Source organism: Ailuropoda melanoleuca, chromosome 15 (assembly GCF_002007445.2).
Source record: "Ailuropoda melanoleuca isolate Jingjing chromosome 15, ASM200744v2, whole genome shotgun sequence".
NCBI classification, from domain to species: domain Eukaryota; kingdom Metazoa; phylum Chordata; class Mammalia; order Carnivora; family Ursidae; genus Ailuropoda; species Ailuropoda melanoleuca.
In genome coordinates, this window is record NC_048232.1 from 73,638,942 (window position 1) to 73,661,664 (window position 22,723).

The 22,723-nt window shown below is 40.3% G+C and overlaps 1 protein-coding gene across 1 annotated transcript in view; it reads right to left on the reverse strand.

Annotated features, from left to right (window-relative positions):
- The window catches only part of ALDH1L2 (aldehyde dehydrogenase 1 family member L2), a 78,370-nt gene that overhangs the window by 49,104 nt on the left and 6,543 nt on the right, over positions 1-22,723 (reverse strand). Inside the window, exons 2-10 of the mRNA XM_034643617.1 lie at positions 19,786-19,930; positions 14,909-15,143; positions 12,169-12,334; positions 10,227-10,328; positions 9,922-10,011; positions 9,275-9,409; positions 7,975-8,100; positions 6,703-6,794; positions 4,828-4,975 (exon numbers count right to left, since the gene is read on the reverse strand). Coding sequence (XP_034499508.1) covers positions 4,828-4,975; positions 6,703-6,794; positions 7,975-8,100; positions 9,275-9,409; positions 9,922-10,011; positions 10,227-10,328; positions 12,169-12,334; positions 14,909-15,143; positions 19,786-19,930 — 1,239 coding nt within the window. The remainder of the gene's footprint in view (positions 1-4,827; positions 4,976-6,702; positions 6,795-7,974; positions 8,101-9,274; positions 9,410-9,921; positions 10,012-10,226; positions 10,329-12,168; positions 12,335-14,908; positions 15,144-19,785; positions 19,931-22,723) is intronic.

The following is a 22,723-nucleotide window of genomic DNA, read 5'->3' on the forward strand; positions in this document are numbered from 1 at the left end:
CCATCGAACTTTATATCGGAATCTGGGGATGTACTGTAAGGTGACTAACATAATATAATAAAAAATCATTTAAAGTCAAAAAAAAAAAAAAAGAAAAAATATCAAGAGGGTAGCTAGTCTTATCCCCCAGATAAGAAGTATATCTATGAAATATTTCCATTGTGTTTATGTAGGATATAATGAAGGAATCTTCATCTGACTTGATATGTCTAGTCTCTGCATATAGTTCACATCTGTAAACTCATCATTCTGGAAATATGCTAAGTGTCTTACGTGTACTATCTAATTTGATTCTCCCAGCTATCCTAGGAGGTAGATATTATTGTCCTATCTAATGTATGAGGAAATCAAGGCTTAGAGAAGTCAAGTAACTTGCCGGAGGCCTCAGAGCTGGTAAGTAATATTACCTGGATTCAACCTTAGGTGGGTCTGACACCAAAATTCATGTTCTTAGCCAGAGGGTGCTAAATTGCTTTCCAAATTTACCCAAATTTTATTATGAACACATGGATGAGAAGCATTTCTGGAATGGCAGACTAGGGACCACTAAAAATCTGCTCCTTCATAAAAGCCACAAGAACATTAGGAAATATTGTCAAAATCATTTTTCTCATGACTCTGGAAATTAACCAAAAGCTTGAAAGAACGCTTTTATTCAAGAAAAACAACTGAATCTCTGTAAGCACAGTGAGTTCTGTGGTACATTAATTGCCCTACTCTTTCCTATCTCTCTCTTGACAGCTCTGCAGTAGCTTGAAAATCAACGTCCTTACACCCATGGTGGCTGTGAAAACCAGCAGCCTGTTAATCACCAGAGGGGGACAAATGGTCCCCAGAAGCTCCCAGAGGCCTTATCTCCACAGAGTTTCCCAATGTCAAGCTCTATACTCCATGTTTGTCTTTATTTGACCTGACTCACAAACTACCCGAGTCCTTCCGTAAAGGCTGAGAGACTTATCAGTTCAAGAACTTTAAGGAAATCCATGTCTGATCATCAACTGATGACGAAGTTAGCCGAGTAGAGACTTCAGTGGTGGCAAACAACAAAGAATGCAAACTTTACAGGATTCGCCCAAGAAAGTCACTAAACAAAGCAAAACCAACAACAATAATCCCTGTGAGAGGAGGGATCTTATTTCTAGAGTTGCCACATTCTGTTATTGAAAATGGCTGATTTTGAATAAAAGAATAAAGAGTGGCCAATACGTAGGACAAACCACAGTTAATAGGAACCATCCTGGAAAAGACCTAGATGCTGGATTTATCAGAGAAATATTTTAAATAAGCTTTTAGAATATGTTCACATAACTAAAGGAAACTACGTCTAAAAAATGAAAGGAATGTATAAGAACAATGTCTCACCAGATAGAGGATATCAATAAAGACATAAGAGTTCTAAAAAAAGAACCAAAGAGAAATTCTGGAGCTAAAAAGTGCAATAACTGAAATTTTAAAAATTCACTATAGGGGCTCAACAGCAGATTCAAGCAAGTGGAACAAAGAACTAGCAAGCTAGACAATAGGTCAATAGAGATTATCCAGTCTGAAAACAGGAAGACAATAGAAGGCCTGTGGGACACCATCGAATGTACCAACACATGCATAATAGGAGTTCCAGTAGGAGAGGAGAAGGGGTAAGAGGCAGGAAGAATATTTGAAGAAATAATGAATGAAAATGTCACAACGTTGGTGAAGAACATTAAACCATACATCCAAGAAGTTCAACAAACTCCAGGTAGGATAAACTCAGAGAGATCCATTTTAGAAACATCATAATGAAATGGTCAAAAGCCAAAGATAATGAGGGAACCTTGAAAGCAGCAAGAGAGAAGCAACCCACCACATAAAATGGCTTCTTAATAAAATTAACAGATGACTAATGCTCAGAAACCATGGAGGCCAGAAGGCAATACAATGACATATTCAAAGTGCTGAAAGAGAAAGACTGTCAACCAACAATTCCATATACAGCAAAAACACCCTTCAAAAACAAAGGCGAAAAGAAGTCATTCCCAAATGAACAGACTGAGAGAATTCACTGCTAGCACATTGCCCTTCAAAAAGTACTAAAAGTTATCCTTCAGGCTGAAATGAAAGGACCCTAGACAGTACTTGAATCCACACAAAGAAATAAAGCACACTAACAAAAGTAAGTATAAAAGTCAGTATACATGTATTTTTGTTTTTCACTCTTTTATCTGATTTAAAAGACAGCTGCATTAAGCAATAATTATAAAACTATGTCGGTGGGCTTACAATATATAAAATGTAATTTGTACGACAATAATATCACAAATGTGGGGATAGGGAGCAGAACTAAATTACAACAAAGTTTTTCTTTACTATTATTATTAGGTTGACCTTAATCTGAACTGAAATGTTTTAAAGAAAAATGTTCCTTGTAATCCTCAAGGCAACCACTAAGAAACTAACTAAAAATATATAGTAAAAGAAACAATAAGGGGTTAAGATGGCATATTAGACTATATTTAATACAAACAAAATGCAGTGAGACATAAACAGGCATATGTCGGAAACATTGCAGGCTCAGTTCCAGACTATTGCAATAAAGAGAATATTGCGATAGAGCAAGTCAAATGAACTTATTGGTTTCCCAGGGCATATAAAAGCCATGTTTACACTATATTGTAGTTTAGTAAGTGCGCAATAGCATTATGTCTAAAAAATCAATGTCTATGCTTTAATTAAAAACACTTTAGCAATGGGGTGCCTGAGTGGCTCAGTCAGTTAAGTGTCTGCCTTTGGCTCAGGTCAAGATCTCAGGGTCCTGGATCAAGCCCCACGTGGGACTCCCTGCTCAGCAGGAAGCTTGCTTCTCCCTCTCCCTCTGCTGCTCCCCCTGCTTGTGCTCTCTCTCACTCTCTCTCTCTCAAATAAATAATAAAGTGTTTAAACAAATTATCAACTATACGTCAATTAAAAAATAAATACTTTATTGCAAAAAAAATGGTAACCACCATCTGAGCTTTCAGTGGGTCATAATCACTGGTCACAGATTAACACTGATCACAGACTATAACAAGTATAATAGCAATGAAAAAGCCTGAAATGTTGTGGGAATCACCAGAATGTGATACAGAGACATGACATGGGCAAATGCTGTTGGAAAGATGGTGCCCATAGACTTACTCAACACAGGGTTGCCACAAACATTTAATTTGTGAAAAATGTACCATTTGTGAAGCCCAGTAAAGCAAGAAAGCAAGGTATGCCTGTAAAAGCACAGTGGAAAAGAATAGCTAAGTTCAACTTAATCAAATAAAAAACTTCTGTGTGTCAAAGGACACTGTCAAAAAAGTGAAAAAAAGCCCACAGAATGGGAGAAAATATATACAAATCATATATCTGATTAAGCTCTAGTATCCGATATATACAAAAGCCCCTTACAACTCAACATTAAAAAGACACTTATCCCAATTAGAAAACAAGTAACGGATTTGGATGGGCATTTTCCCAAAGAAGATATACAAATGATCAATAAGGACATGAAAAGTGCTTGTCATTAGTCATCAGGGAAATGTAAGTCAAAGCCACAATGACATACCATTTCATACCTACAGCTAAAATAGGAAAGACAGACAATAGGAAATGTTGGTGAGGACACAGAGAAACTGGAACCTTTCTACATTGCTAGTGGGATTGTGAAATGGTGTAGCCACTTTGGTAAACAGCTTGGTAGTTCCCCAAAAAGTTAAACAGAGTTACCCTATGACTCGTCAATTGCACTCCTAGGTATATACCCCAGAGAATGGAAAACATGGGCTCACACAAAAACTTCTACCCACATTTTCATAGCAGCATTATTTATAATAGCCAAAGAGTGAAAACAACCCAAATGTCCATTCACCGAGAGACAGATAAACAAAATGTGGTCTATCCATACCACGGAATACTATCCGGCCAGAAAAAGGAGTGAAGTGCACAAAACACATGACAACGTGGGTGAACCTTGACCACATGGGGCTCAGTGAAAGAAGCCAGATACAAAAGGCCACAAACTGTGTGAGCCCATGTATAGGAAATACCTATAACAGGCAAATCTGCAGAGACAAAAAGGAGATTAGTGGTTTCTGGGGGCCAGGGGTGGGGGGAAGAGAGCAGAGAATGACTGTCAGTAGATTCAGGGTTCCTTTATGGGGTGATAAAAATTCCATAATCATGTAGCGGTGATGGTTGCACAACTCTGTAAATACACTTAAAACCACAGAACTGTACATTTTAAAAGGGTGAATTTTGGGGCACCTGGGTGGCTCAGTCAGCCCACTCTTTTTTTTTTTTTAAAGATTTTATTTTTTTATTCGACAGAGATAGAGACAGCCAGCGAGAGAGGGAACACAAGCAGGGGGAGAGGGAGAGGAAGAAGCAGGCTCATAGCAGAGGAGCCTGACATAGGGCTCGGTCCCATAACGCTGGGATCATGCCCTGAGCCGAAGGCAGACGCTTAACCGCTGCGCCAACCAGGCGCCCCCAGTCAGCCTACTCTTGATTTCAGTTCAGGTCATGATCTCAGGGTCCTGGGATTGAGCCACTTGTCAGGCTCCGCATTCTGCAGGGAGTCTGCTTGAGATTCTCTCTCTCCCTCTTCCCCTGCCCCCTCCCTGTTCTCTTGCTCTTTCTCTAAAATAAATTAATTAATATTGTTTAAAAATAAAAGGGTGAATTTCATGGTGTCTGAATTATACCTCAATAAAATAGCTGTTTCAAGAATTGTCAAAAATGTAAAAACAAATGAACAAAAGGCACAGCATTCCCTTACAGCTTATGAGTCTTAACGATGTTGATTTCAGGCAGCATGGAGAAGCTTACATAATCCACGACCAGCTCCACTTCTTGATCTTCTCCTCTCAGTTTCCTCACAACTTTTTGGATGAAGTCTTCAAACTTGGTGGCCATGTAGACATCTTCGTTCTGTAGCTGAAGCCCACCACACTTCTGTCTGATCTCTTCAACCAGCCTTAAAAGTAAGAAGCAACTCACATTACTTCCATTTTTAAAAGGTTTAGAGGAACCATATTATTAGATTTGTTAAGTTGCTTTGGGATAAGACATGTCACGTGCCTATTTAGCCTATGAGATCTTCCACGATAATACTTGGAGAAATTGGATAAGACCAGGAGAACAAAATCAAAAAGCTGTCTTGAAAGCCAGTGGATATTCTTTTGTTTTTAACTTTGTATATGGCTAAAAATAAAAGAAACCAAGGCAGAAACACTTCACCTACTTGTAAGCAAGATAATAAGGGGCTCACAAAATCAGTTCCTTTCCTTTCAAAGGTACGCAAGGAATGGGAAATAAAGGAAAGTCCCCAGCTGTAAAGATTATGAAACAAAAGTCATATTGTATAATATTGTCTCTAGATCATGTATAAGAATGAAACAAACATGTGCTTGCATTACATGGTTACTGTAGCTACTAAGTAGCATCGTGCCCTAAGTCAACATAATTTTTGAAGTCTCTTCCGATCCTTTGATTTTTCGCTTTAATTTTTCAAATGATAGCTATTATCTGCCATTTCTGGAATAGCACTGGTGTGCTAGATGCAGGACAGAAAGACTACCACAGTTGTTATTCAGTCATTTCTTCTCCAAGAGAGATGAGGGGCTTTGGCAGGTCAAGATAACAATACCAGGTGATTACAGTAATTCAGATACTCAAACAGAAAATGGGCAATTCTTGCAGGAGCATCTTGCTAGCAAAAAAATAATGTTAGTAGTATAGTATTGAGATCTTTAACTGAGCAAATTATAAGTTTCAGGGAACTTGTGAATCATAGCTGAGAAATTTGTAATTTGAGGAACAAAAACTCTCGACTTTGATAATGCTATTTGCTCTGGAAATGATTATTTGGATTACTGGAACAAAAGTTCCATGAATAAAGGAACTTTGTCCTGTTCATGACTGTATTCCCAGTGCCAAAACTGTTCCTGATATATAGTACATATTCAATGAATTTTGTGGAATAAATGAGTGAATAATCATCGAGAACACTCACTTTCTTTGACAAAAGGAGCAGCATTCTTAATTTAATTAGTGAATGGCCACAGTATGGCCCTCAATGAAAAAATACCTCTGCGAGACTCTCCACTATTAGGATCCTCACAGACTTTTTTTTTTTTTGCCATTAAAGATAGACGTCTAGGACTCTAGCTCTTTCAACTTGCCATAAACCTCTATAGAGAAATTCTGACTATAGGATAATTACTCTTCCTCTTGCAAGTATCCTGATAATCCTTATTCTAGATATCTCTTACGGGGTAATTTGGGGGGATAGGAAAAAAAAGATACTGGGAGAAGTATAATCAAGGTCAGTACCCCTCTGAATCAGACTATGTAGGTAATTCCTGATTAACATTCTCACCTAGAACTTCTCATTCCAATGCCATATTGGAGGAAAATTAGCTAAGACATGTGAGGACAAAATTTAAAAAGAAACAAACAATTACAAGCATTGGTTTTCTAGGTATATAGAAGATATGAAAACAACTCCTGGCTAGCAACAAAGAGGAAGGAACAAATATATGTGTTTGACCATGGAAACAAACAATCCAAAAAAGATGAAGAAAAGAGAAACACAGTATAGTGGGTATGGAAAGTGATAACACCCAGAACAAAGGATTGGATTTGATTTTCAAAGTCAAAGTCCCTAGGGAAGGGTGGGAGTCAATAGGGTGACTGTTTTACCTGACAACATCCATTGAGCTTGCTCCAGATTTAAAGAAGTCTGTTGAGTCTTCAATGACAGGGACATTGCTTAAAATTCCAGCCCAGATGACCTATACAGCAAGGGTAATTTTTTTTATTTTTTATTTTTTTTAATTTTATTATTATATTATGTTAGTCACCATACAGTACATCCCCGGATTCCAATGCAAAGTTCGATGCTTCATTAGTTGCGTATAACACCCAGTGCACCATGCAATACGTGCCCTCCTTACTACCCATCACCAGTCTATCCCATTCCCCCACCCCCTCCCCTCTGAAGTCTTCAGTTTGCTTCTCATAGTCCATAGTCTCTCATGTTTCATTCCCCTTTCTGATTACCCCCCCTTTCTTTATCCCTTTCTTCCCCTACCGATCATCCTAGTTCTTATGTTCCATAGATGAGAGAAACCATATGATAATTGTCTTTCTCTGCTTGACTTATTTCACTTAGCATTATCTCCTCCAGTGACGTCCATGTTGCAGCAAATGGTGAGAATTCGTTCTTTCTGATGGCTGAGTAATATTCCATTGTATATATGGACCACAGCTTCTTAATCCAGTCATCTGTTGAAGGGCATCTCGGCTCCTTCCACGATTTAGCTATTGTGGACAATGCTGCTATGAACATTGGGGTGCATATGGCCCTTCTCTTCACTACGTCTGTATCTTTGGGGTAAACACCCAGTAGAGCAAGGGTAATTTTTATGAAGGCTGTGCCACGAAGAACACAGTGGCAGAGACTGGCCAGCTAGCTCCTCAACCAAACCTTTTTTTTTCTCGGATACGTGGCTTGACTACATTTTTCAGCATCTCTTCAAGTTAGATCAGCCACATGACTGACTTTTAGCCAATGAACATGAGCGGAAGTGAACTTGACTCCTAGTCTCGACTCGTGAAAAACCTCCTTCACACAATTTTCTGTGCTCTTTTGCCCTTCTTGGCTGTCTGGAATATAGATGACTCCTACAGTGACCTTGGAGATAGCAGAGCTTGGGTGCCCAAATGACTCCACCCCTAATCCTTACTTTCCAGCTTCAACCCTCACGCACATGCCAACCTAGAATTGCTTTGGATACTTTTGTCAGTGAGAAATAAATTTGCATATAAATTTTGGAGTTGATTTCCTACTGCAGCTAATAGAAAAAAGAGGCAAGAAAGTGCCATGCTCACTACTCTGAAGACTGATGGCCCAGTTACAAAACTGCTTCAGTTTCAAGGTAAGAGTAACATGAAGGAAATCCACGTGTTCACCTTGATGGTCTCTGCCACCTTCACCTCTTCGGCTGTAAGTTCTACCACCGATGTCTCGCCGGCTGAAAAGTACTGAGAAGCAGGAATCATTCTTCCATCTTCAAACTGCAGATTTCTCACCATCAGCTACAAAATAGCAACAAAACAAGCAGAAGAACAGGAGATTAGGACAATCCAAAAGTGAGTTCGGTGGGAGAAGGAGTGTCATATAATATAGGAATACAAGGATCAGTGTTATTTGGCAAATACAAAAATATGGATTGAAAGCACTCACCATTATGTGTAAAAGGACTGATATGGTATTTTACTAATGGCAGCAGAAAGGAGAAAGTTAAGTCTAGGGGGAAATACATCTCGAAATGGATAATAAGTTCCTGAAAAATTGACACTTGGATGTACATATTTAGACTGAAATCTACTATAATTCTGCTTCTTCCTCCCACTACTACAACGATTACTTCTCCTCCTCTTGTTGCCATCATCTGAACACTTACTCTGTAACAGGCACAGCACTGGGTATGTATGTATGTATATATATATGTATGTACGTTATTTAATCTCATAAATGCTGGTGGAAGCAGGTGCCACTCTTATCCCCATTTTACTGTTAAGGAAATGGAGGCTCAATGAGGTTAAGTAATTTGCCCAGTGCCACACAGCTAGTAAGCCACAGAGCTGGGGTTACAACCCAGAACTAGCTGGACCCTGAAGCCTACAATTTTAATAAGTGATCTACCCTGCACGCTACCAGAATGTATGTGCAAGCTGCAAGTTCCCCTTCGCTTTCTTCAAAGAGTCCACTGAAGACGAGAGCCCATGCTCCCAAGCACAGGCAGTGTGAGTGGGTGCCTGCGTGAGAGGCAAGGCTAGGAGCATCTGAAGAGGACCACATCCCTCATAGTTATCTCCCCAGACTCCAGCAGCAGGAAGGCAGACAGATGAGACTACACTCTGTTTTATAGATGGGGAAATGAAGACTCAGAGGGGAGAAGCATTCTCCCCAAGGCTAGTAAGTGGCAGAGGAGGGGTTCACAATCCGGTTTCCAGACTAAATTCCAAGCTCTTTCTCCTGATCACAAAGTGGACTTTGTGAGTCTTCGAGGTGCATCCAGGGAGACTTGTTCTCACCCAGGCTCCCAGAGCCAGCTCATCCCCAGAGAGAAATAGGGCACAGATATCTCGAGCCTCCTATATCCCACTGCAAAGCCAGATTACCTTGTGAAAGACATTCCCTTAGCAGCTGGGGTTATAAAAGGAAACCAAAAACGTTACTTTGTAGGGGACCATATTGAATACTCACTGCTTTTCCATCATTACCAAAAAGAACAAGTCCATTTTTGGTAACAAGACCAGGCTTCTTGGCACCTTTAATTTCCAGTGGTTCTCCAGGAGGCACGGAGCTTTTCAGCAATGATGAGCCGTAGAACGTGACCATCTAAGAAAGAGACCAAACCCAGATTGTGACCGGAGGGAGTTACACCTACAAACAGGGGCGTGTGCAAGCAGCCCTCCCTGCAAGTAGGCTCAAGTTGGAATTATCATTTATGATAATATTGGAAGACCCCAACGTGGGAGACAGTATCAAGCATCTGTAGAAATGACGCAAAGCAAGAGATAATCTATGCAGGTACGACTGAAGAGATTCAAGAATGCCTCACATCCAGATGACGTTTATCATTTATTCACATTGATACAAAGGTGAATGAGACAAAAAGTTCTTGCAGACTTCGCAGCCTGAAGTGAGGGCTTCAATGAATTAACATGTGTTGTTGATTCATTTAATTTTCACAGTGACCAATAACCAATAAAAGAGTCCCACTTACAATAAGGAAACCACAGCACCCAAAGGGTAAGTAACCTGCCCCGGATTTATGTGTAATACCTCTTACAAAGGTAACACACACACACACACACACACACACACACAAATTGGTCCCTAGAACATACCTGTCCATTTATCTCTGTCCAAGCTCCAGGGACTTTATCATGACCTCGGATCCAGTTATGTAAAACTTCGGCCGACTGATCCCAAGAAATCTAGGAAAGCACAGAGCACAGGCTGAATCTCCTAATGCTATGAGTGTCGAAGGTAAAGAAACATTTCTCTCCATCAGTGGCGGAAGTAGGGTGAGGGCAGAATAGAAAAGGATGGCTTGGAGGTCTACCTTTTGGCCAGGAAATGGTACATCAGGAACTACTTACAAGTAAAGGACCAAGAACATTAAGGTGTGTTATTGAGTTGATATAAATACCTCAGCATTTTCCTTTTTCTGGATACCTTCATATGTTGCCCCTTCTTCCGGCTGGGGAATCCGAGGAGCTTTTCCATCAGCTATGAGTTGGACAGCTTCCACCTAAAGTCAAAAACATGACCTGTGTTACAGCCCAATGGTCAATAATGGCATCGTCTGTTTAACTGAAGTTTATGCTGAACAGAATTGCTACATATAAATTGGTCCGGGGGTGCCTGCCTGGCTTAGGTAGTAGATCATGTGACTCTTAATCTCAGGGTCGTGAGCTCGAGCCCCACATTGGGTATAGAGACTACTTAAATAAATAAAACTTTAATAAATAAGTAAATAAATCTGTTCAGAGAGCCAGACTATGACAACAACTACCTTTTCTTCAGTTCCATCTATGTCCCGGGCAATGTGGTAGCTACTTCATGTAAAACACCCTTTGCAGACAGCACACCAGTCCTGCCAGGTGGATATTATCATTCCAGCTTTATGGATGAGAAAATTGATTCTTGGAAAAGTGAAGCAACTAGCTCAAGATCACAGAGGTAGCTAGTGGGTGTTGAAGTGAGATCTGCCCCCAAGTCTCCCTACTGCCAATATTGAGCTGTTACTCTTAAAAATGACTCCCTTGTTGAAACAAATATCAACCTTCCCTTGGTAATCTAGTGGGAATTTCAGTAATAGAATTGTAAGGAAAGTCCGTGTGAGTGATTTCTATTCATCATGATGATTCTAGAAAGTGATGCATTGTTATATTTAAGTAATTTGCCTTGCTTTCTAACTCAGGACACTTGGAATTATAAAACAGTTAAAAATCTATGCATGAGTTTAATTGCCTTTGGGATGTGTCCTGAATTCTTTTCTGTGCCAGATTCATGTTTGCCTTGAGTTGAGAGCCTCTCTCCTTCACAGGGGGGCCTATGTGAGCTTGAGTTCTTGGGTCTCTCAGTATACACAGCTGCTGACCAACCTCTCCAAGAGCATGCAGAGGGGGCATCCTAGAAAGAGGGCCAGTTCATAGCCCCTTCATTTACCCACTTCTGGCTGTGATATCATCAGGTGCATGATCTGGGCTTGAGCAAACGCCACTGAACACACATAAAACTATTCGGATCATAATGATCATTTTTGAGAACCTACCGTGTGCCAAGTGCTTTACACAAATGCTACTTAATTTCTCAGCAGCCCTTATAAGTCAGGTAGCGTCCACATTTTACAGATAAGGAAACCAAGGCAAAAGAGGCCAAGTGACTTGCCTATTGTCATAGAACAGATAAGCGGTAGAATGAGAACTTTGATGTCCATCGACAACAAAGCCCTACTCTCATAATCATTAAATGATAAAAAGCTCTGCTCTCCTCCCTCCAAAACCAACAGCTGCTTCTTTATACCGTCTTAGCACCCATCTCTTTGTGGCTACTTCTACCATATCCAACTCAGAAAACGTTAAATGACCCTGAAATTATCTTTCAATATTTTTACAGGCTAATATATTTTTACTTCGTGGTGCACATGCTTTGAGCTTTTCACCCAGAGTGCATCTGAATAAATAAAGCAAAGCCAAATTTCACCCTGTTACACAGACTGAGTTCAAATACTTTTGAAGTCCAACCTCCATAGTAAAATTTCTTAAGATTCTGTATGCTTCTTTACAATTAGTCGTTTTCAACAAGGTTGGCGATTCAAGTATTTGGCAAAATAAATGAAACAGCTTCATGCTACTGCATCTATTCGATCACTGTTCTCAGAAGAACAAGCTTCCTAGACTAAGAAATTTTAATGTTTGGATTTCCACCCTAAATTTACCATTCTGTTGGCAAATATAAAGTCTAATTTTGTTTTCAGCTTTATATTTTTTGTAAACATTGATATGGGAAATTTCTCAATAATAGAAAAATATTTCTGAAATGTTAAAGCTTTACTAAATTCTTCTTGATGGTGTAGATATACTAACCATGGCCTTGATTCCTTCAGGAAAAAGAAACCGATTATAAAGTGCATCCACTGTATCATTGGGTTCAATGTCACATGACCTCTGAAGAAGGATGGGTCCTGTGTCTAAACCATCATCAGCCCAGAAAACAGAAAAACCAGCTTTCTTATCGCCCATAATTAGAGTCCTGTGAAAAGAAGAGCTTCAACTTAAAATGTTGCTTTAATGTATCACAAAGTGATGAATTAGTGATATTAAAGTGCAAGGTAGTGGGGCACCTGGGTGGCTCAGTCAGTTAAGCAGCCAACTCTTGATTTTGGCTCAGGTCATGATATCAGGGTCATGAGATCGAGCCCCACATCACACTCGCTGAGTGTGGAGCCTGCTTGAGATTCTCTCTTGCCCTCTCCCTCTGCTCCTCCCCCATCCCACCCTCCCACCACCCCCTCTCCGGCTCGCACGTGCTCTCTTCTCTCTCTCTTAAAATAAATAAAAAAGTGCAAAGTCGTTACACTGGAAAGTAGACAGTGAGGGAACTACCATGAGAAATTAACAGTACAGCCAGGAGATGTCAGCATTCATAAAAAGTGCTACTTAATGGTACCACTATTTTATACATTCCCATATCTATAGTCTTTCTTGTTAATACACACTAATGACTGCTAGTCTATTCAAAAGGGCACTAGAATTGGTCATTACTACCACTCATTAACTTCCAATGTCAGCTTTCTACTGCAGCATCAAGCAATTTTGCCCACCTGGGTCCTACACTGTTCTTGGCCCTATATTAGACAGAATAAGATAATGGAAGATAAGACAGAGGATACTCAGTAGAGGAGAACTTATTAGTTCTCGTAACTATTTATTTAGTTATGTAACTCGGGTATAAGTCAGAGCCAGAATTAGCTCTAGATTGTCTAGGTAAATTATAGTAAAAGACGGTTGATTAATTCAACTCTTTGTATTTTATGTTCTATAAAGCTTTGCCTAGGGGTGCCTGGGTGGCTCATCAATTCAGCTTCTAACTCTTGGTTTTAGCTCCGGTCATGATCTCAGGGCCGTGAGATCAAGCCCCATGTAGGGCTCAGCCGGGAGTCTGCTTGAGATATGAGATCTTCTCCCTCCCCTCTCCCTCTTCCTCCCCTACTGTCCTCTCCCCCCACCCCCAAGGGCATGCATGTGTGTGCATGTTCTCTCATAAATAAATAAACTAATTAATTAATTAATTAAAATAAAATCCTGGAAAAAAAAGAAGCTTAGCCTAAGAAAAAATGTTGACCCATAAGAGCTTATAATACAAAAAATAAGCTGAATATGTGGACATATACATATAAAAGCATATCAGAGGCTAGGCTAATTTCAAGAGAGTATGAAGTAATACATCATCCATGTTCACAACCTAAATAATTTTTAAATCTTGGAACTACTAATCAAGCCAGACCTAAGTCAATGAATCAATCAATCACTCTTTTCAGAAATGTTGAGGAATTAATTGGCATTATGTTATCAAGAGGCTTGAAAATATTCATATACTTTGTTTTTTTTTTAAGATTTTATTTATTTATTTGACAGAGATAGAGACAGCTAGCGAGAGAGGGAACACAAGCAGGGGGAGTGGGAGAGGAAGAAGCAGGCTCATTGCGGAAGAGCCTGATGTGGGGCTCGATCCCATAACGCTGGGATCACGCCCTGAGCCAAAGGCAGACGCTTAACCGCTATGCCACCCAGGTGCCCCCATATACTTTGTTTTTGTTTGTTTATTTTAAATTTTATTTATTTATTTGAAAGAGAGAGAGAGAGAGAGCATGAGCAGGGGGGAGGGGGGAGGCAGAGGCAGACTCCCGGCTGAGCAAGGAGCCTGATGTGGTACTGGATCCTAGGACCCTGGGATCATGACCTGAGCCGAAGGCAGACGCTTAACACACTGAGCCACCCAGGTGTGCCCAAAAGCATTCATATACTTTGATACAGTGATTCCGCATGTGGAAACAATGTGAAATGAGAAAAAAATACAAGTTTAAGTGCAAACATAGCCACACAGTAGCATTAGAAGAGCAAAAAAGAAAACTGATTTCATGCCGAATACAATGAAATGTCATTCACCACATTTAAACTAAGTGTAGATCTCTGCCTATTTAATAACTTGACACTGAGCAAAATCAGGGAGATGGACAGGTAAAGGAGAGAAGGTAGGAGAGTGTACCTGTGCTATTTAGGAGCCTCAGTGTACCTGAGGCAATAAAAATGTTAGACCATAGTCCCTTCCCTCAAGAAGCTTAAAGTTGAACAGGAGAAGACAGAACAAAGAAGATAATTGCAGGTAATTCAGCATTCCTTGAAATGTACTTGAGATGCTCTCGGCAAAAACAGTTCTACGGTCAAATAAGTTTGGGAACATGGTGTACTCAGATTCCCTCTTGGAGATTACGATGCTCTCACGAAAGCACATGTAAAACGTTCTCAGAAGTCCAGTGATCAAGAAATCCAGCATAAACTAAACCTGTCTGACTCTGGAACCTTTGCTTGCTCAATTATCTAGTTCTATCCAATGGAGTCAGTACTCCATAGACTATTCTTGAAAATGCCATCTAGCCCATGTAGTACTGATAAGTCTCAGGGGAGTTCATGCAAAAGTAGCAATCAATCAGGGCCTCACAATTGCTCAAGCATACCTATTTTCTTGATCCCCTACATAAAAAACAGAAAGATCAAAGGCAATGGAAACAGGCCCATCTTCTCTATAATTAAAAAAAATCCTTACCAGTTGATAGCAGAGGCTCCTCTGTGCCTGGGAAGGATGGAGGGGTGATATATGATGGAACCGTGCTTTGGGCTGTCAATGATATCCATAGGGATAAACTGTGTGCAGAAGGGAAGCACGTTTAGCTCAGCACCCACAGATTTGTAGGCCTCTGCCACCTCCTTTATGGTCTTGCCCTTGACTCTCCATCTGGGGAACTTGAACACAGGGGTCCCATCTTTCTCTGCAGCTAGAGCTGAGCATGAAAAAGAAAGTTATTTTCATTGCAAAAAAAAAAATGGCCCTAAGTTAATATGGCTATGGATTCACACATTGCGGTTTTACAGCTCCAAGAAACATTCGCAAATAAAACACGGTGAAGAACAATTTAGATTGTGACCAGGATTTGACCTGTTACAATTTTATCATGCTCCATCCATTTTCCTAATGTGATTTTTATTTATATATTTGAGGGCATAATATATTTAAACTCAAAAGTTTGGCTAGATAACATTTTAAAATTTTAACTGAAAGCTTTTTCTTTTATAGGTAAAAAAATTATACTTTTATTACTGATAACAGCCATTTAAAGAATATTTGTTCGTTTGTTAGATTTGGAGCTGGTACATCGGCATTCAGATTAGACATAGCCTCTAGCACAGATGGAAAACCACGAGGACTTTCCCATGCCTATTTCCTGGAGGGAAGTCTCTTTTATTATTATTTTTTAAAACTATTTATTATGTTATGTTAGTCACCATATAGTACATCCTTAGTTTTTGATGTAGTGTTCCATAATTCCTTATTTTGTGTATAACACCCAGTGCTCCATGCAATACGTGCCCTCCCTAATACCCATCACCGGTCTATCCCAATCCCCCACCCCCTCCCCTCTGAAACTCTCAGTTTGTTTCCCAGAGTCCATAGTCTCTCACGGTTCATTCTCCCTTCTGCTTACTCCCCCTTCATTCTTCCCTTCCTTCTCCTACTCATCTCTCTGCTATTCCTTATGCTCCATAAATGAGTGAAACCATATGATAATTGTCTTTCTCTGCTTGACTTATTTCACTTAGCATAATCTCCTCCAGTCCTATCCATGTTGCTGCAAATGTTGGGTAATTGTTCTTTCTGATGGCTGACGAATATTCCATTGTATATATGGACCACATCTTTATCCATTCATCCGCTGAAGGGCATCTCGGCTCCTTCCACAGTTTAGCTATTGTGGACAATGCTGCTATGAACATTGGGGTGCATATGGCCCTTCTCTTCACTATGTCTGTATCTTTGGGGTAAATACCCAGTAGTGCAATTGCTGGGTCATAGGGTAGCTCTATTTTCTTTTAACACAAGGCAAACTGGAGATTTGAACACATTCTCCCCACCAAACAGTGATATCCCAAAAGATGAAGAGAGAAAGTTTTTGAGCTGAGCTGAGTTTGTCTAGATCCTTCTCCCAAATTCACCAGGTAAGTTAGTGGAAGAGAGAAGCCAAGAATGGAAAATATATGCTCCTCGTGAGGGTTTTGACATACTGGAGAAGATCCAAGGCTCTTTCCAGTGGAAAATGTCCTTTCGCAAAATAATGGCTCCATCTACCTCTGTGTGGAAAAGGAACGGTCCTTCAAAGTTCAGACAGCACTAGCTCATTTTTTTCCATAATAAGGTATCACTTTTACTAACTACATACCTTACGTATATTAAGCATATATGTTAATTTTCTACCAACAACTCAAAGCAACTACTTTTTAGGCGATTTTATCAGTATTTTTGGCCTTCCATTCCTTTCTCCCCCATTGGATCATCCACCTTCATTGACTTTGGATGGGATGACGCCTGCACTAAAAAGCCTAAATTCCAAATCTTAAGTGAGTCCTGAAGGAATCTGGCCATTAAGCCAATGCCATGATCAATTCACTTTGAAGAATGGGAGAGACCCATAAAATAATGTTTACAAAATGTGAATGTTCATAAAACGTTCAAACAACTGTAAACAACTCATTTTCAGATGATAGAAAAATGAATAAATGGTGGTAAAAAAAAAAAGGTGAAACTGGGAGAAAATTGTGCAAGATTAAACTGGGAAAGAAAAATGAGATGAGAAACTTAGAAGTCTTCATTTTAAAAATCTATGCCACTGAGATAGGCTTGCGGCATCCACCTGTCATTCTTCTGTATTGATTTGTGGCTGCCCCAGGGCTATTATGGGCTGCTCTAGTTGACCATTCTGACAAGAATGGTTAACCACTGTCATTTTGACCACTTTTCATGAACTAGGCACAGGGCTGTGCACATTATATACATTATTTCATATAATCCGTGTAAGATGGGTTCTGTTGGACTAAGCTTAGTGAGTTTTAGTAACTTGCCCATCATCATGCAGCAAGTAAGTGGCAGAGGCAGAATTAATTCCATGACCCCAAAACACATACTGTTAACTACATCTCTGCCACATCCCAGCCTCCTCCACCAGTCAGATTGGTATTTTTTCTTATCTATGTTATGCCAGTGGCCCAAACGGCCATGACAAATAGAAAGGAAGTCACAGTCCTGGGACCAGACACTACGGAAAGTTTTCCAGGACATCCTTCGAAAGGAACTTTAAGAGTCACATGCTTGCAATTCTTCTGAAGTTCATGTGCATGGCAGAGACTGCTAGTTGCCCCCCTTCCTCCTTTAGCAAGGATTCCTATACTTTAGCTGAGCACATAGCCAATCTGAATAAGATCTACATTTCTCAGTCTATTCTGCAAACAGCTTTGGCATGTGACCAAGTTCTAGCCAGTGGGATACAAGTGGGACTAATATGCACAACTTCTGGATGATATCCTGAATAAAGGCTTGCCTTCTGCTTCCCCTCTTTCCTTTCCTGCTTGCGGGAATGCAGACTTGATAGTTGGGGCTACAGCAGCTATCCTGGACCAGGAGATGGAAGCCCAGTGTTGATAATGATGAAACAACAAAGAGCAGGAGCCTGCAACGTGATAAATATAGAGCTGCCCCATCACTCTCATGGCCAACTCAGACTTGAGAAATGGACTTCTATGTCACTGAAGCTAATGTTATTCAACAGCTGATCCGATATCCCAAATATGAGTCCTCCCAAATATCCCCCACACGAGGCTGGTGAGAACAGATAATAATAGCACAGACAGTCCCAGTAATAGGAACCTGTCCCTTTCTGCCTTTGGAGCCAGGTCTAAATTCACGAGGCAGATTCCCTCCGAATTCCCCATGTTGGGATAACCTTTTTTTGAAATAAGGATAATTTCTCTTTTTTTTCTTTTTAAAGATTTTATTTATTTATTTGACGGAGAGACAGCCAGTGAGAGAGGGAACACAAGCAGGGGGAGTGGGAGAGGAAGAAGCAGACTCATAGTGGAGGAGCCTGATGTGGGGCTCGATCCCATAACGCCAAGATCACGCCCTGAGCCAAGGCAGACGCTTAACGACTGCACCACCCAGGCGCCCCATGAAACAAGAATAATTTCTCAATCAAGTGATTAAACTCATATGTACGTATGTGTTCTTGACCCAACTTTTTTTTATTTTGACTCTAGAAAAATAGTGTTAAAATATAATAGTTTTTAAAGTAGTAACAAGAATTAGGATAAACCTCAGAACTGCTGCTCCTGAGGGCAAAAAGGATAAAATTTAAGGGTTATCCCAGATCAGTGTTTTCCAACCAATCTGTCACATTGTACCAGTGATTTATGAAGATCTAATTCAAAAGCCAAGATGTCTGGTTGCTCATTCTTTTTTTTTTTTTTTTAAGATTTTATTTATTTATTCAACAGAGATAGAGACAGCCAGCGAGAGAGGGAACACAAGCAGGGGGAGTGGGAGAGGAAGAAGCAGGCTCATAGCAGAAGAGCCTGATGTGGGGGCTCGATCCCATAACGCCGGGATCACGCCCTGAGCCGAAGGCAGACGCTCAACCGCTGTGCCACCCAGGCGCCCCGTGGTTGCTCATTCTGATTCCCTATCCATACAGTTTGTAGACTGTTTCTATCTCTGTGTCTTAACTATAGTTGACTCTTGAAAAATGCAGGTTTGAAGGATGTGGGTCCACTTATATGTGAAATTTTTTTGAAAAATATAGTACTGTAAATGTATTTTCTCTTCCTTATGATTTTTTAAATAACATTTTCTTTTCTCTAACTTACTTTATTGTAAGAATACACTGTATAATACATATAACATACAAAAAATGTGGTAAAAAACTGCTTATATTATCAGTAAGACTTGCTTCTGGTCAACAGTAGGCTATCGGTAGTTAAATTTGGGGGGAGTCAAACGTTATATGTGGAATTTTGACTGTGTAGGGGGTCATGGCCTCTAACCCCTGTGTTGTTCAAGGGTCAACTGTATATATTGCAAATCAGAACCCCATTTTGGATTTGCTTTGAGGATGGCTACCCTCAAATGCATTCTTTATGATCCCACATCAGTTTCTGTTCCTGGATGTGGCCCTCCCTTCATTTCCACTGGAACCTCTGAATCAGACATTATTCTAGATTTTCTATAACACCTTTGGAAAGTCACAAGCATAGTTCAGAAAAAACATAAGCCTGGAAATTCCTCTGATGGACCTGCTGATTATCTTGGAGGTAAGTGGAGAAACTCTTAATACAATGGGGCCCTGCACCTTTGTCTCGAGGTCCACGGAGATAGATTCTATATCTATCATGCAAGTAGACTTGGCTTGAGAAGGCTTTCAACAGGTAGAGTGGATGTGGCAGAACCCAGAGGGGAGGTTGCTAGTCTGGGTCCTTGGGGCCTGTGGCAAAGAAGTAGACGTGTAGACATGCTAATGAGGGGCAGGGGGTCTGAGCTGGGGCTGGGGCTGCACGGGTCAGTGCAGAGTCCTTGAGTCAGTAGTTCCAAGATATACTCACCCAGCGGGTCAGCTTTTCCATCCTTGTCTGGAACTGTGAACACGCCTACAACTCGGTGGCCCTCTTTGCAGAGGTGGTGGTAGACTTCCTGCCCAAAGAGGCTCTGACCAATGAGTGCCAACTTCAGCTTGTTTTTGAAATAAACCTGTGAAACAATTCAATGATGACAGATATTGGCCTGGATAGAAGGCATATGGATGATAAACACTCTTTTTTCAATCAAACGAGCTGCCTTGAGGACAACGAAAAGCTCAAAGAGCTACGTTATTGACATACGCTGGACCCAGGCTACATTATACGTAGATAGTAGTGAAAATAACTTCACACAGAAGAATTCCTCTTTTCCCCTTTGGTCTAATTCCTCTGATTATTCATCATAATCACTGGGATTGCATATATTTTACAAGCCATTCCAACTCCTTGGTGAAATGAAGCCAGACGTTAACAAGTAAGTGTAAGTTTCATAGCTAAAAGGAGTTTAACTCTGACCAAGATCTGTTCCAACATGACGATGTTTTTATGGCCCTGTGATAGGGAGAGAAGAGCTGGACTCATCTCTTAACTTCCAGAGGAGGCCAAGAGCTAACATGTGGTCTATAACACACGGGTCACAAGCAGACCCTAGAGCTAGACTACCTGGGGTCAAAATCTTAGTCATGTGGCCTGAAGCAAGCGACTAACCTCTGTTGCCTTTTTTCCTCACCCATAAAATGGGAATAATAACACCAACCTCACAACATTTTGATTGAAGTACAGGCCTTATTAGGCAATAAGAAGCTTGGTGCAGTGTCTGACACAAAGTACTGTTTAAGTCAAAGCTTCAATAATGTCTTAGAGGTTTTGCCACGTCCTAGACACAGTTTTGCGTTTCTTCGTAACGTCCAGAATTCCAAAATCCTTGGTACGTGGCCCAAATCCATTTGGCCTCAAAACCTGGATTGCTCTAATGGAATGTTCTTTATAGTCCTTATAGGTTTCTTGTAAGTTTGCACAAATTCTTTGGGCTTCAAACTTGACCTGAACCGATATACTGCTACTTACAGTCTTTTTTTATGGTATTTATAAGGACTATAGGAATATCTATATGTATTGCTGCAAAAAGATCAATGTATTTGTTTACAGATATGGTCCCGGACCCTGCTGTGAATTGTATGGAATATACTGTCTATGTACCATGTTAACTTTCTAACATGGGGATAATTCTGAATCCCAAAACATATTTGGTCCCATAGGTTTCAGATAAAGAATTAAGGCCTGCACATCATTTCATTTCATATAATCACTGCAACCACCATGTTTTATTATCTCCCATTTTACACTATTTAATGAATGAAGAAACCAAGTCTTAGGTCAACCATATCCCCAAGGTCATACTGGCAAAAAGGAGGAGAGGTGGGATTCAAATCCAGATCTGGCTGGCTCTAAAGCCTACCTTGTTCTTACAAATAAGATAATCAAAATGAGTTACCACCACCATCCACCTCTTTTTTCTTCCTTTTAGAAGATTAACACGGTGTACAAAAGTACATTGATTATCAAAAAACACAGATACCACGTAGATGAGAGTAGCACTAAGGGGTTGTAGCCTTAAAAGAATTCTCTTTAAGCAATTATACCTCCTGTAAATTCTCCCCAATGGAACCCTTTCACAAAGCTAGGGTAATAAGTTGACATGATGCTTGTTAAGACTGTCGTGAAAAGCCGCAGGTGGAACAGTCTAGATGCAGGATTGTGGGTGCAGAGATGGTCATCAGAGGGTCATGACGTCATATGCACATTCCTCCCTGGTAGAACACGGCTCCACAGGCTTTGGATTTAGAATTTTTTTTCCCCTTCACTCTAACTGGGATTCTTTAATGTTCCAGAAAGTCATTCTAAATTAGTCAAGCTTCACTGTGAAAATCTGATTATGAGGAAACAATTTTCCCTTATTTACCACTTTATTAAGGGTGTAGACAGCATCCCCTTTTAGGCATGAACCTAAAAGCACATGGGTTCACATGTTCCCTGTAATTAAGCTGATAATTAAACAATTAAGGTTTTAGTTGAAAAATTCTTTTCCAGGGCCAGCCACAGTTTCTATCCCCAAAGAGCCTAGAGCTTCAGCATCTAACAAATATTTTCAAGCAAACAGATGAACTCTGTGATGACAGCACAGTTTGCCTATAGTGAATACGTGATTATTTCATTTATTCTTATCAAAAACATCAAAATGTTCTGTAAATATTCCATCTACAAATCTTATCATTAATGCTGTTGCTTGAAATAGAACCGACATGCTGCCTATCTTAAAAATTTGGCTTTACCTCACACCACTACCAACACCAGATATTTTAAGACCTCTAAAATGCTACTCTAAGAATGCAAAAGAGCCAAGTGGCTGAGCTGACTCAAATGTAATGTTACTTGGAGTTCAATTCCAGATTCGACACTCCCCTAGAGAGACAGTATTTAAAGAAATGTCAGTATCTTTGGAAATGCGACATTCATTGAAACAGTTTCTGAGCTTAAGGCTAAAGCTGAAGCCGCAAGGGTGAGTTTGCAACGCTGAGACATGCTCGCATTTTATGCTTTTAAGTGTGTTTACGATGAGTTAGCATAATTCCCAAAAGCCAGACTGGGATATTCTACCTCAGTCTTATTTCTCTAACTATGATCTGAGGACTGACTGCTGTGTTGGCGGAATCAGCAAAGAGGACGTGCTGAGACTGTGGGTCCCTGGGCCCCACGCCAGATCCACTGAGTCAGACTCACGGGCCTAGGAAGTTGCATTTTCACAAGCTTTCCATTGACTCAGAGGCACACTAAAGTCAGAGAATCTCTGCTGTATGGAGAGCGTGCGCTTGCCTGCTACGTAAAAAGATTCTGCCCTGGGGAGTTCGGGTCAGGAAGCAGAGCTGGAAGTAATTGCAAACATTTTAAGGAGACCCTAGTATGT